Source organism: Setaria viridis, chromosome 9 (genome assembly GCF_005286985.2).
Source record: "Setaria viridis chromosome 9, Setaria_viridis_v4.0, whole genome shotgun sequence".
NCBI classification, from domain to species: domain Eukaryota; kingdom Viridiplantae; phylum Streptophyta; class Magnoliopsida; order Poales; family Poaceae; genus Setaria; species Setaria viridis.
Window position 1 is genome coordinate 3,363,561 of NC_048271.2, and position 13,858 is coordinate 3,377,418.

General features: G+C 47.0%; 3 protein-coding genes across 4 annotated transcripts; 1 reads left to right on the forward strand and 2 right to left on the reverse strand.

The window, feature by feature from the left end:
- The first annotated feature begins 4,071 nt into the window (after positions 1-4,071).
- On the forward strand, positions 4,072-9,700 carry LOC117838564 (glutamate dehydrogenase). Of its 2 annotated transcripts, XM_034718639.2 has the most exons (11): positions 4,072-4,390; positions 6,299-6,383; positions 6,472-6,612; positions 6,806-6,919; positions 7,502-7,723; positions 7,828-7,902; positions 8,180-8,296; positions 8,507-8,757; positions 8,909-8,984; positions 9,076-9,162; positions 9,271-9,700. In XM_034718639.2, the coding sequence occupies exons 3-11, from the start codon at positions 6,505-6,507 to the stop codon at positions 9,454-9,456; spliced, it is 1,236 nt and encodes a 411-aa protein (XP_034574530.1). In that variant the 5' UTR covers positions 4,072-4,390; positions 6,299-6,383; positions 6,472-6,504; the 3' UTR covers positions 9,457-9,700. The 2 variants fall into 2 exon arrangements, with proteins under 2 accessions (XP_034574530.1, XP_034574529.1); XM_034718638.2 differs by lacking the exon at positions 6,299-6,383 and having other exon boundaries at positions 4,073-4,390.
- LOC117838565 (uncharacterized) lies at positions 9,608-10,705 on the reverse strand. The gene is made up of 2 exons (XM_034718640.2): positions 10,492-10,705; positions 9,608-10,366 (listed from the first exon to the last, which is right to left on the reverse strand). Exons 1-2 carry the CDS (start codon positions 10,572-10,574, stop codon positions 9,775-9,777), a joined length of 675 nt encoding a protein of 224 aa, XP_034574531.1. The 5' UTR covers positions 10,575-10,705; the 3' UTR covers positions 9,608-9,774.
- Positions 10,706-10,852: 147 nt separating this feature from the next.
- LOC117838567 (uncharacterized) lies at positions 10,853-13,537 on the reverse strand. The gene is made up of 2 exons (XM_034718641.2): positions 12,743-13,537; positions 10,853-12,563 (listed from the first exon to the last, which is right to left on the reverse strand). Exon 2 carries the CDS (start codon positions 11,522-11,524, stop codon positions 11,009-11,011), a length of 516 nt encoding a protein of 171 aa, XP_034574532.1. The 5' UTR covers positions 11,525-12,563; positions 12,743-13,537; the 3' UTR covers positions 10,853-11,008.
- Positions 13,538-13,858: the final 321 nt, after the last annotated feature.

The window sequence follows — 13,858 nt, forward strand, 5'->3', positions numbered from 1 at the left end:
GATACAAACATACAAGCAAACAAACAAGTACAACTAAGAATAATACATCAATCATAGGAAAGCTTTAAAAGAACGCACTAAAGGACAAGGCTCGAATCTAAGGTCACGCGAACGCAAGAAACGCTGGGAACGAAACTATGGTTGAAAAGACAGTGATCGAGAGATTTGAATTATAAAAGAACGAGAAAACTCTATGTGCTTCATTTATTTTAATAAAGAAAACAATGTAAAGATATTTTAGAGAAACATCCTTAGTTATATTTATATATGAAAAGATGATGTAGGAACTAGTTAAATTTTATTTATAAACATTCAAGTACAATTTATGTAAATTAAACATTTATTTTAGAAATAAAGTATAGTTGAACTAATCAAATATAATTTAAAACACATTTATATTGGTATTAGTCAATTTAATATTTAATAAAGAAAAACCCAGGTGTAACCTACGTAGCTTTTATTCATAAAATAAATTAATTAAATATTAATCAAATTAATTTTAATTTATAAAAAAATCAAGGTGTATCTCTAATTAGCTTTTAAGAGTTGTATAAATAAACATTAACCAAATTTATATTAGTTATGAAAATGCGGGTTGAACTCTAATTAGATTTTAATTAGAAAAGTATATAAGTACTTAATCATATTAATATTTTGAACAAATTATAAGATAGATAATATATCAACATTGCTATTTAAGTTGATCTAACGCAGCAAGAACCGATAGGAACGGAGCTTAAACGTAGAATCTATGAGCTAAATAAGATTACAAGGATCTAGTCGTGATTAACCCTAGACAACAGAGGCTAGCAAAGAAGAAACCTTAGACTCAGTGAATAGTCACTGTGAATAGGTGAAATCTCGGGATAAGATCTGCAAAAGAACAGGGCTAAGACTGGTTTGCAAAGATCAGGAAAGATCTAGGGGGTTTTATGGGAAACTCGCAAGACACAAGAAATAAGATAAAAATTAAAGGAGTTCTTAGGGGCCTATGCGCAAAAGCTCAAAGAGCTTCAATGGCCGGCGGACGGAGCTCCTGGTCGGCAAAATGGGCGGCGCTCCGAGCGATGATGGGCTCAGCCGAGGCGGGGAAAACGGAGAGGAGTTAGAGGGGATCGCGTGCAGGTGCTCATCGGCGGCGGAGAGGTGCGGTAGCTGCCGGAATCGGACGGACAATGGAGCTGGCGGTGGCTGGCTCGGTGTTCACGGGGTGGCGGCGTTCCGGCACGGACTCGGCGATGAGGACCGGTGGGGCATCCTCGGATCGGTGACACGGAGCTCCAGGCGGTGGCGGCTCCCCCGATGGCGCTTCGCCACGGCGAGTCGGAGTAGCGGGCGGCGGCAATGGCGCTCGGCTCCGGCGGGTGTGCGGGCAGCTAAGCGGCGGCGCAGCGAGGCAAGGCGGAGGCAGCTGCAGCAGGAGGCGTAGGGCTCGGGCGCTCGCCTTTTATAGGCAGGTGGGGGCGGCCTTGGCGTGGCGCGCACGAGGACGGACTAGCGGCGGCGCTGCCGTGCAGCGGTGCTACTGGGCGGCTGGGCCCGGATGGGCCTTGGCGAGCCGGTTGCTGGGCCAGAGCGGGTCGTGCCCTAAGGCTCGCCCGGTAGGATATGATAGGTTTATTTTTTTCAGAAATAATTTCTTGTGAAAGAAAAATTCAGAAAAATTCTAGATAATTCATTTAAATCACGAAAAGTAAAATTTTAAAAATTCCATGAAAATTCCTATAGAGATAGGTTGGAACACGATGATTCCAAATAAAATGTTTGGCGCTCGTGAAAAGGATTCTAGCAGCTTCTAATAAAAAGATTTAGCTCTAAAAAAATGAGAATAAATACTAGAAAAAAGCTAGAAAATTCACAGAAGGGTCTGGACATTGTATAAACGCATATTAAAACCTTTTGCACTCAAGAAACACCAAGATGCATCGGCATGAATGCAACACACAGAAAAACCTTGTTTAATTTAAAAGGAACAACCAATACTAAATTTCCTATCAAGAAAATAAATGTTGATTTTTTAAAAAATTATGAGAAAATTATTATTTAATTATTTTTTTAATCACATCCTGAAATTCAAAAATTTCAAGGTGTGACAGTCTAGTATCCTTTTTGGTTTGTTTTATGACCCTGCGCATAATGATTGCAGCTCAAAATGGACCTGTTCTCGCTTTGCCCACTGTCCTGTAAAATATTAATCGAACATAACCGAAAGGAAGGGAATGCTAAGAGCTTCCTTTCTGCACGCTAAGTGTAATCCTAATCGACACCCAGTTTGTTCGCCAAATTCTTTAATCGTGCTTAGCAAAGCAAGTCATGGTAAACAATGGGGTCAACGCGCTAGGTCATTATGAGCTCAGGTCATGCAAAATGCCGTTGGAACCCAACCGCGCCATTTGCAGAAACGCATCTCCGTTTGGGATTGGAGAGCTCCCTCGGTAATCGTGGATGACGCAAGGCTGGCAAGACATGTCACGTCGTGATTGTGCCCGCATTGCTGTTGCGGCATCGAGTTGGAATCTGGAATGCCTGTATGATTCTCTTCCCTTTGCATTAGGGATATGGACTGACTCATGCCCAGCATGTTGATCACACCAGGCAGCTTGGTTCCTGGATGAGCACGCTATTTGCATCTTGCAATGCGGGGATTACTGCCTGGAATCATCATCGCGTGAAATTTCGCAGAAGGAACCACCGACGGATGAGTTGGAATGCCGCGTCATCACACGAGGCTGGACCACTGGACAGGGAGATATTCACATATTAAGGACTTGTTTGGTTCATGGGATTAAAATTTTAGTCTCTTTTAGGCTCTGTTTGATTCCTGTAGAGACTAAACTAAACTTTAGTCCCCTTTAGTCCCCGATCCCTATTTGGTTCCAGTGATTAAAGGACATTAAATGAGTTGAACAAAAATCAAACTGTCCCTAATCTCCACTCCACTCCCTCCCACTCGCACTCCCGAATTCCCACCCCAATGGCCACCGTCGCCGCCGGCTGCACGCCTCCCCCGACGCAGAGGTGGAGGTCCTCGTCGTCGACGACTTCCACGGCCATTGGCGCGAGGCCACCGTCGTCGGGTTCGTGCCTGCCCGCCGCCGCGACACCCACAACGCGCCGGATTGGTACGAGGTGGCCTACGCCCACCTGGAGGAAGGCTGCTGCCGGCAGCGTCCCGCTCACAATTGCGTCCGCCCGCGGCCCCCCGCCTTCAGCATCCCCACCACGCTTCCTCCTCCACGACGCAGTCGAGGCGTTTCGCAAGGATGCTTGGCGCACCGACCTCGTCGTGTGTGCCTCCTCCTCCACCGTCACCGTGGCGTTCTCCATCACCCGCAAGGCCATCGATGTAGCGGCCTTCTTCGGCGGCGGCCTGCGCTACCGCGCGCTCGGCGGCGGGGGACGGGCGGGAGGGAGGACGGCGGCTCGGCGAGCGGCGGCGCAAGGGCAGGGTGGGTGGAGGGAGGGAGGGACGGGGCATTAATGAGGGGCACACCCTGTTCAAGGTCCCTTTCAGCCCCTTTTAGCAACCCCTTAGGACTAAAGGGCTAAACTTTAGGGACTAAACTTTAGCAACTTTTAGTCACCCTATTTGGCAGTTTAGGGACTAAAAGGGACTTAACAGCCCCAACCAAACACCCCCTTATTCCCTAAACTTCCAAACAGAGGGACTAAATGGAGAACTAAAGAGATTAATTATCTAGTCCCTTGGGGGTGACTAAAGGCCCAAGAGGACGCCCCCTGCCCCTCATTATTGTCCCGTTTTTCTGGATTTTATGTATTGATTAAGGGTATTTTGATCTTTGTTCATTTGCTTTAATGGTCTTTAGTCCCCAGCATAAATAAAGTAGGGACTAAAGTTTAAGGTTTAGTCCAGTCCAGCAACTAAAGAACCAAACAATACCTTAACCCCTATGGCACAGCATGCCTTTTATGAGCCGAAAAAGCCGGAGAAACAGGTCAAATCCAGCCGTCGGATCATCTTCGAACGGCCAAGAAGACGGGAGAGGACGGCGTGGGCCCTCTCCCTATCTGCTCTTCTCAACTTCTCGTCACGGAGAAGGGAATGAGATACACGCACACGCACCGAGCCCAGCTCACCCCAAACCCAAAGCAATTGGAATCACAGGTGGATCCAATTCTTCCAATTGCCAGCACCGTCGTCCTGGCGTCATCATCCAATTCTCCCCTCCGCCGAGGCCTTTAGCACCAATTCGGAATTCCCCCATATCTTGATCGCCCCAGCAGAAACATCCCATGCATCGCGGTCGCAGGCGTTCCCCCTATAAAACCCCTTCCAATCCCCCGCCTTGATGGCACCGGCGCACACACTGTGGTGGAGAATTCCTCGGTCGAGTCAATTCGTCTCTCCGCCTTCCTGCTAGCCCTGCTTGTAAGGCACCCTGTTTTGAAACTGCTTCCGGTTGAACTGAAAGCTTCAGATTTTTTATTTTCTCGTGGGAATCTAGCTAGTTTTATTCTGTGTAGTGTTTACACTGAGATGTATAGACTAGTTTACACATCTTGATATCCTGCTTGCGATTTTATTCCTTTTTTTTAGATGATTGTACTGCTGGGTCTAGAATATGTAGTGGTTGGTCTGTTTCCATTTAGGTCAAGGAAAATATCCCACAACCACTGCATGAGTCTCAAATTATCAGGCACCCGTACATCGACCCCGGAAAAAAATTAGATATGCCATGTTTCATTGGTCTCGTGTATTACACTTCTACTGGTACTAATTTTGAAAGAACTCAGCTACATACCTTCAAGATCATGCTTGCGTTCCAATGATTTGCTTGGTTATAAGAGAGAATGCCCTCCTAAGTTTCAGTAAGATTCTGAAAGTTCAGAGGGAGATCTCTCCGATCTACCTTTTAGGGAGTTTATTTCAACATCTCTTCAGATTTTACAATGACAAACTAAAATGGCTATTATAATACAGGCATCCTGATGTTTGGGGACTTTAGCTTGCTGAATTTTGGCTGTCTAGCCAATGCATTTTGTCTGACTCTTGAGAGCAAAGATGAGGACAGAGCATATCTTCTCTCTCTCTCTCTCGATCTGTTATCACTTTTCAGAATATGCTCTCGGGTTGGTGGAACTAATCACTAATGCTATCTTATGGCCTTATCCTATAACTAAGGTGGAATACTATCCTAATAGGTCTATATTATTGTTTGAGCGAGTCTATTTATTAAAATGAGCCGCACTGCTTAACTCATGGCATGTGATCTTGTCACCGCATCATTTGGCCTATATATGGGCATATGCTTCACATGCTGCACTGCAGACTGCTACGCACCTATGGCTATGTCGTGTGTAATGCATTGTCTGAACTTAAGGCTTTATTCGAGGGTGAAAGCAACCTTCCGATTCATGACAAACTTGTATTTTAGTTAATATTATACTAACAAATGCAGCACTAAAGGCCTAAATAATTCCATAGCGTGTCATTGCTGAGTCAGCCATGTGCTTTTCAAAATTGCCTATCCTCGTGGTATTTCTGAATCACAGACAATGGTTTGTGTCAGTAACGTTAATAATGAAGCCTTTTCGCGCCAGAAGTCATAATTGTATCTAACTAATGGCAGCCGTGTTATGTTGCATACCTATTTTTGACCCATCGGACAGGCAGCTCTCTTGCTGGTTCATTTTTTTTAAAAAAAGGCAGCCTTACTATGTGCTTTATGCTTTATCACTTCAAAAGAAAAAAAAATTCATTATGTGCTATCTCGACCTTTAGAAAATCAGCAATTGAATATTCAGCATGTGACACTGTGGCTGTACAATCAGTACAAGCCCAGGTCACCCAGCCAAGTACACATGTAGCGGAGTGGGCATATTTCTATTGCTGGAGACTTTCTTGAGCACTCTTTATACTGGTTTTGTGACTGAAATTGTGGGTGCTTTCCTGCAAAAAATAAGCACCGAGTGTCTGACTTCCGTGCGGCTGTCTGAATCATGAATCCATGACCAGATCAAAGATCAGTCTCAGCATCAGCAATGGTAAAGAATTGGTATCTTCACATCACATAGATTGACTGCAGATTATTCTAAAAGAAAAGAACACGTGCAGTTATTTTAGTTCCCAATCACTCTTTTGCCCCATATATACAGTAAATACTTCTAATTACAACTATAGAGGTCAGATGTGTGATAGATTGATAGGGCAGTAACAGCATTTTGTCGCCATTAGCATCTCACAACAACTTGCCTATACTTTCTTGACCAAACTGAAATACACCAACCCACCAAGCAGCTATATATAGTATACCTGCTAACATTGGAACTCCTCCAGAGCTTGGGTGGCCTCTCCTCAGTAGCTATATTTTGTTGTGCCTTGGGAAGATAAAAGAAAAATATATCTTTGGTTTCTCCAACAGGTTTGATTTGTTTATGCTTCTTCTAGCTCTTGCGGTTAGGTTTTCTGGATTCCTGCTTATCCCATTGGTCTTCTTGATTTGTTTTCAGGTGCGATTCTGAAGGGAGATTTCATCGAGCAGGATGAATGCATTGGCAGCAACCAGCAGGAACTTCAAGCAGGCAGCTAAGCTGCTGGGCCTCGACTCCAAGCTGGAGAAGAGCTTGCTCATTCCATTCAGGGAGATCAAGGTGATGAAACCACTACAGTTTTTTTTAGATCTGAAACTGTTTTCTGTTGTTTTACTTGCTCGTGTTGGCTCCTGTATTCCTGATGAATATGACCAACATATAAAAAATATTTACTTGAATAGGTTCAGTATTCTACAAGGTTCCTCTAAAGACTATGTTCAACTTTTGAGTAACAAGGAGTTTGTGGTTGCAGGTTGAATGCACAATCCCAAAAGATGATGGGACTTTAGCGTCCTATGTTGGTTTTAGGGTTCAACATGACAATGCTAGGGGGCCTATGAAGGGTGGAATCAGATACCACCATGAGGTATGCAAATATATTGCTCGGTTCTTTTTTCTCGGTAGCACTTGTCAGCATTTGATTCTTGCAACACTTTTGCTGACTCGAAATTGTCCTGAAGCATAAAGGATTGAAACGATCCTTAAGCATAAATTCTAGTATTTTCTCAGGAACCCACTGTACATAGGATAGTTCTCAGTTGATAATGTTAGTTTTCCAATATTTACCTGAAGAAATGAAAAACAAAAGTATATTGCAATTTATTTTTTGAGACCAAGTATATTGAAAACTAGGAACAACTAACAGAGCTATATGGGGTCACATTCTGGCTGTATTTCCATATAAGCATAAAGAGTTGGAATAGTCCTTAAGCATAAATTCCAGGTTTCTTAGGAATCCACTGTAAGAGTAGTGCTCTGCTGTTCATGTTATTAGATTAGATTTGCAGTATCTTCCTGAAGCAATGAAAAACAAATATATATCAGAACTAGGGACAGCTCGCAATAAAATTGATTATCTTTATTTAAGAATCTTTGAAAGGTGTTAGTAAAACCAGATCATGTATGACCATGTCATGTCTTGAAATTTAAATACTCTTATGTAACTCAGGTTGATCCTGATGAGGTCAATGCCTTGGCACAACTAATGACATGGAAAACAGCCGTGGCCAACATACCGTATGGAGGAGCTAAAGGTGGAATAGGATGCAGTCCTGGGGAACTGAGCATTTCTGAGCTTGAGCGGCTTACCCGAGTTTTTACTCAGAAAATCCATGACTTGATTGGCATCCATACTGATGTTCCAGCACCAGATATGGGCACCAACTCACAGGTTATTTTCTTTTGTATATATTATTTCACAACAGACTTTGATGAAAATTAGTCATATTTATATTTTATTTAATATGACCTATTTTGTTTGTTTTATGAATGTAGACAATGGCATGGATACTTGATGAGTACTCAAAGTTCCATGGTTACTCACCTGCTGTGGTGACAGGAAAGCCTGTTGTAAGTTTCTATCTATCCTGCAATTCTGGACATGTATGTGTACTGAAAATGATGTTTCCGAATTAAAATTGTAAGGTACTAAGAAGATTTCTGCAAAGGTTATCAAAACATTTTTTCCAAGAACAATCCTTTGGAATTTATCTAGGTTGCAGTAACATCGTGTGTTTAGCAGTCATAATGATTGTTTGGATGGAAGCAAAGGATTTGATTCTTCAGGGGAAGCTGGTTTATCTTCTCAGCGTCTTGCATATTTTGTGAATTTTCCTGCTCAATACAGGACCTTGGAGGATCACTGGGAAGAGATGCAGCTACTGGAAGGGGAGTTCTGTTTGCTACTGAAGCTTTGCTTGCAGAGCATGGCAAAGGCATTGCAGGACAGCGTTTCGTAATACAGGTAAATAATATGGTTAAGCCTTATGGTTTATATATAATTTTTTGGAGTCCGTGAATTGCAATATTTGCGCCTTTCAGCTCCGATTACGAGAACAACTTCATGGTTAAGGCTGCCCTGTCAGCTGACCTCTGTTTCAAGCAGTCACAGTTAAAAATATCATCTGCAGAGGTTGCCTCTTCAGTAATAGGTGCCTCGCTTGCCTTTTTTCAGGGATTCGGTAATGTTGGCTCCTGGGCAGCTCAACTGATCACTGAAGCTGGTGGCAAGGTGATTGCTATCAGTGATGTCACAGGCGCTATCAAGAACGTCAATGGCATTGATATCGCACAACTAGTGAAGCACTCAGCAGAGAACAAAGGGATCAAGGGCTTCAACGGAGGAGACGCGATCGATCCAAACTCACTGCTCACTGAAGAGTGCGATGTTTTAATGCCCGCAGCACTTGGGGGAGTCATAAACAAGTAAAAGTCTTCTCATTGCTGTACATTTCACCCTACTGAAAAAATCACTTCTATTTCATCAGTACTGTAATGCCTTTCAGTTATATATATACCTTTTGTTCCTGTAACTTCAAACCTGAATAATATGTTGCTTTCTATCATCGATTTGCAGGGACAATGCTAACGACATTAAAGCGAAGTACATCATTGAGGCTGCCAATCACCCCACAGACCCTGAGGCAGACGAGGCAAGTCTTGTCTTTACAGTTTCAAGACAGATTGACAAGAAATTGACTATTTTCTGTAATGTTTTCTGATTTCCCCTGTATTCATCTCCAGATCCTTTCAAAGAAAGGCGTTCTCATCCTGCCAGACATACTCGCAAACTCCGGCGGTGTCACAGTCAGTTACTTCGAATGGGTTCAGGTCAGTAGTTCCTGTCCTTTGAAACTGCTTGTCAATTACTGCACAATTTCCTGTGCTTTGTTCAGTGCAATGTAAATGTAACCATGGGCATGTGCTTCGATTGTTCAGAACATTCAGGGGTTCATGTGGGATGAAGAGAAGGTGAACACAGAGCTCCGGACGTACATGACACGCGCCTTTGGGGACGTGAAGAAGATGTGCCAGAGCCACAACTGCGACCTCCGCATGGGCGCCTTCACCCTCGGCGTCAACCGCGTCGCGCGCGCCACCGTCCTCAGGGGATGGGAAGCCTGATCTCATCATCTCATACCATGCCCTGTGTCTCTGTGTCCTCGCGCGTTTTTCTCGAGCCTAATTTTTCTTTAGGTTAACGATCAACGGGGTTTTGAGAAAAACAAGTTCAGTCAATAATTACACGAAGTGCGTATCTCTTGTTGGAGATCAATTGAGGCGAAAAAACATCAGTAATAAATCTGTAATTCACAGATGAGATGCTTCTTGTTTTGCAAGCAGCAATGCCATTTGGGTTATTTTGCAAGACTCTGGATCACCCAACCGTGTTGTGAGATCTGCAGATACATGTGCAGCTCATCTTTCTATACCATCATCAGTCTAGTCTACGAGAGGGTCAGTGGAGATGAAGCTGTAGATGACCATGTCCCTGAGCCTTCCCTTGACCACGCAGTAGCTCCGCAGCACGGCCTCCCGCTGGAACCCAGCCTTCTCGAGCGCCCGCTGCGACGCCGCGTTGTCGACGTCCACGACCGCCTCGACGCGCTCCACGCCCTCGAGGTCGCCGAACACCGCGGCGACCGTGCGCTTCAGCGCCGCCGTGGCCACGCCCTTCCCCCAGTGCGCGCGCGCCAGCACGATGCCGAGCTCGGCGCGGCACCGGTCGGCCGTCGGCGTCACGGACACCGCGCCCACGGGGCAGCGCGGCTCGCCGTCGCCGCCGGCGAGGCAGACGGCGCGGAACCAGGGGTGCGGCAGGACGGCGTCGCGCAGGAACGCGAGGAGGACGTCCCGGGACGTGTAGGCGCACCACGTCATGAACGCCGTGGCTTCGGGGTCCGACGCCCACGCCATCATGGCGTCGACGTCGGCGAGCTCGAACGGCCGGAGCGTGACCGCGTCCGCGCGACGGATGGACCCCGGCTGGGCCGGCGCTTCTTCTTGGTCCATCCTCTGAGCCTCCGATGCTAAGCTGTGTCATTAGTGGAGCCTTGTCACTGCTTTATGGCTGGTTTCAGGCGCACTAATCAAAGTGGGCTCCCACGCCTGCACGCCACATCTCATGAAATGATGAAAGAGAAAAGGATCGGGCTTTACTTAATCTGGATTAGCAGCAGAGTGACGTGTTCGATTGATGGTGTGAGGTTTGAGCCAAGATGGATGGTCAGAATGGTCTCCATCGCGTCTGGTATGACGTCGTGCTCATGGACACGGGGCACCGAGAAGCTTTATTCGCGGCGCCAAGCGGCGAAGCAGTTCCTCTTGGAGCACCACGTGCGGTACCAAACAACCCAACTCCAATCATCCATCAACCACACCAGTGAAATTCATGGAACTCACAAGTGACAACTGAGCGCTGCTTCGTCCAAAGACACCAGCCAAAGAGCATCGATATCCCGGCACGGCCCACCAGAAACGGCACCGGTCCAAACATCTTCATCCTCCAAACAACACAACATTGATGCGAAATTAGCAGTTTTTCATTCAGGCAGACGAGGTTTTCATTTGCATCGATACAAACTGTTCTGGATTGCATAAAAGATTGTGGAGAAACACCAACGATTTCGTAGGAAAGATGAGACGCATGGAACAGCCATGGGATGGCCGGATGGGATCATTCGGCGGGGAGGGGGTCGGAGGTGAGGAAGCTGTACATGACCATGTCCCTGGCGCGGCCCTTGTGCCAGTAGTGCCGACGGAGCACGCCCTCGCGGCGGAACCCGGCCTTCTCCGCCACCCGCTGCGACGCCGGGTTGTCGACGTCCACCAGCGCCTCCACGCGCCGCAGCCCCTCCACCTCCGCGAACACGTCCCGCAGCGCGCGCCGCACAGCCGCCGTCGCCACGCCCTTGCCCCAGTGCGCGCGGGCCAGCACGTACCCGAGCTCCCCGCGACACCGCTCCGCCGTCGGCGCCACGGACACGGCGCCGACCACCGCGCCGCCGGGGACGGCGCAGACGGCGCGGAACCACGGGTGCGGGAGCACGGTGTCGCGGAGGAAAGCCAGCAGGGGCTCCCTGGACTCGTAGGGCTCCCAGCGGCAGAAGGCGGCCACCTGCGGGTCCGACGCCCACGCCATCATGGCGTCCACGTCGGTGAGCTCGAAGCGGCGGAGAGTCACCTCCGCCATCGGCGCTAGAGCCTGTGGGATGATGGGCTCCGATCGCGGTTGCCGCCGGACACGCGCTGCGTTTCTTGGTCTGAGGCTCTGAGCCAGGGAGCGGTCACCGCTGCACCTATAAGACGGCCAGAAAACACAACAGCATGTTCACTGTCCCTGGCGGAATTTCGACTTCAGAGGAGAGTTCGCACTTGACAGCATCACGCAGAGAGCAAAACAACAAGAATCACCCAACTTTGGACATTCTGCTGGAAGTTTAGTTGACACACTGACAGTAGAAGGGGATTTGACAAAATGGTGTCTGTTCCAACTCAAAAGACAAGGCATGCATCAGAACGCCAAGCCATTGGAACTCAAAAGACAAGGCATACATCCTACAAATAATTCAAGGGTTCTTTTAGATCCATCTATTATGGTTTCCACTGTGTTATCAACATTCAAAAAGCTAGTCCATTTCACGTGATATTGCACCCTAGCTGAATAACAGTAACAAGCCCAAACATTTCAACAACTAGGACTACAGCATGCATGCAAATCAATCCAACTCAGAGAAAATAAACACGATGTTCACTGAGTCTGCTATCTGCTACCTCCTGCTCTATCTGTATAGAGCATAAAATTCCAAACCCAATTATTGAACCGATTGACCACGAGCCACATGTATCGAACTTTAAAAGAAACGGATCGACAAAAACATGAAAACACATCTTAAACATCCCAAACAAATACACAAGACCCAGCATATTATCATCAGGCAAGGCACACACAGAATATTCATAGGAATCTCCCTGAAATATATATTGTTCTTAATAACGGAGCTACCATTAGAACATACATGGAACAGGAAGCAATCAGATAAATCCATGCATGTTTAGTGCATCAAGATTAAGACGCAAGCACAAGTAATGAAGTAAGCAAGCTCGGGCCTTCAGTTTCAAAAAACAAGTAAGCAAGCTCTGGAAGAGTCCAGATCTAGTAGAAGATAACTCTCATCTTGATGCCTTTCAGCATGTTCATCAGATGCTCTCTGGCTTTAGTCCCTCCATTTCTGCCAAATAAAACAATCGATGATAGAACGGTTAAGACAAAATGGAACACCATTACACAGATTCTGCAAGTATGATTCGCACAGTTCTGTAGAATCAAGACAATAGTAGTAATCCGCAGATTCAGTAAATATGAATGACATGCACAAGTTCATATGAAGCGGTGTACTAGTGGATCAACCTGAAACCTGGCTTTCCTTGGCAGCTCTGTCTTGCTAGGCTGGTTCCTCTTGCGTGCTCCCTTGCTTGGAGGATAGTACTTGCTGAAGAAACTGCGAGGCAGGATAACAGAATAAATGGTACCACAGTCACGAAGTTCCGGACCACAGGAGACTCTTGTTGCCCATGTCGAAGCCGCAGATGTAACCAGGCTTTCCGGGCATGTTGGACAGCAGGAGGCAGAGGGCACCGCCCGGAATCAGGACGGGGTACCGGGCCACCACGTCCCTCGCCTCAGCATCCATGAAGCCGGCCTGCCTCAAGATCTCTTTCCAAAGGCAAGGGAAGCCCTTGTGATCCTTCCACTGCCGGTGATCCAGGTCCAGAGTCCACACGTTCACCGTGTGGTCGCCGGGACTGGACGAGTGACGGTCAATGCAGACGAACCGGATGATGGCGTCCGACGCCCACGCCATCATGGCGTCCGAGCCGGTGGGATGATGGCGTCGCCGGCGGACGCGTGCTGCGTTTCTTGGTCTGAGGCTCTGAGCCCGGGAGCGGTCATCGCTGCCCTTATAAAGCGGCCAGAAAGCACTACACGTTCACCGACCATGGCGAAATTTCGACGCCACAAAGCTTACAGCATCACGCACACGCAGAGAGCAAAACAATAAATAAATATCACCGAAAATTGGACGTTCTTCTATCTAAAAATAAAAGAAGGTATGTGTCCGGCAACAAATCTACGGGAAGTTTATGCTTCGTAGTTCAAGAGTGTGCGTGTGTCTGTTCCAACTCAAAAAGACAACTCATGCATCAGAACGCCCACCCAAGTTCAGCGGGAGCGGAGAAGTGGTAGCACCTCGACGCCTTCCTGACCATATGCATCTCCCCGCGGCGAGCCGACTTTTTTTGTTTTTTTAGCCTTTTTTGCGAAAGATTCTCACAAATAGGTCCCTGACGGAACTAATTCAAAAAATGGACCCTTAGCTTGGCGCCATCCACGCTGACGCCAAGCTACAACGTCTCGGCGCGAGCCATCCTGACGCCAAGGTCTATACATAGCAGCTGACGCGGATGCCGACGTGGCGGGGGCTTGGCGCCATCATGGATGGCGCCAAGCCTTAGCGCCATGGAT

Excerpts from the sequence above, each read along its gene's own strand:
- LOC117838564 (XM_034718639.2), top strand. The coding sequence starts at position 6,505 with ATGAATGCATTGGCAGCAACCAGCAGGAACTTCAAGCAGGCAGCTAAG. Across the intron at positions 8,297-8,506 it reads GACAGCGTTTCGTAATACAG|GGATTCGGTAATGTTGGCTC; the intron begins GTAAATAATATG and ends GCCTTTTTTCAG. Across the intron at positions 9,163-9,270 it reads GTTACTTCGAATGGGTTCAG|AACATTCAGGGGTTCATGTG; the intron begins GTCAGTAGTTCC and ends TCGATTGTTCAG.
- LOC117838565 (XM_034718640.2), bottom strand. The coding sequence starts at position 10,574 with ATGGAGACCATTCTGACCATCCATCTTGGCTCAAACCTCACACCATCA. Across the intron at positions 10,367-10,491 it reads CTGCTGCTAATCCAGATTAA|CTTAGCATCGGAGGCTCAGA; the intron begins GTAAAGCCCGAT and ends CTAATGACACAG.
- LOC117838567 (XM_034718641.2), bottom strand. The coding sequence starts at position 11,524 with ATGGCGGAGGTGACTCTCCGCCGCTTCGAGCTCACCGACGTGGACGCC.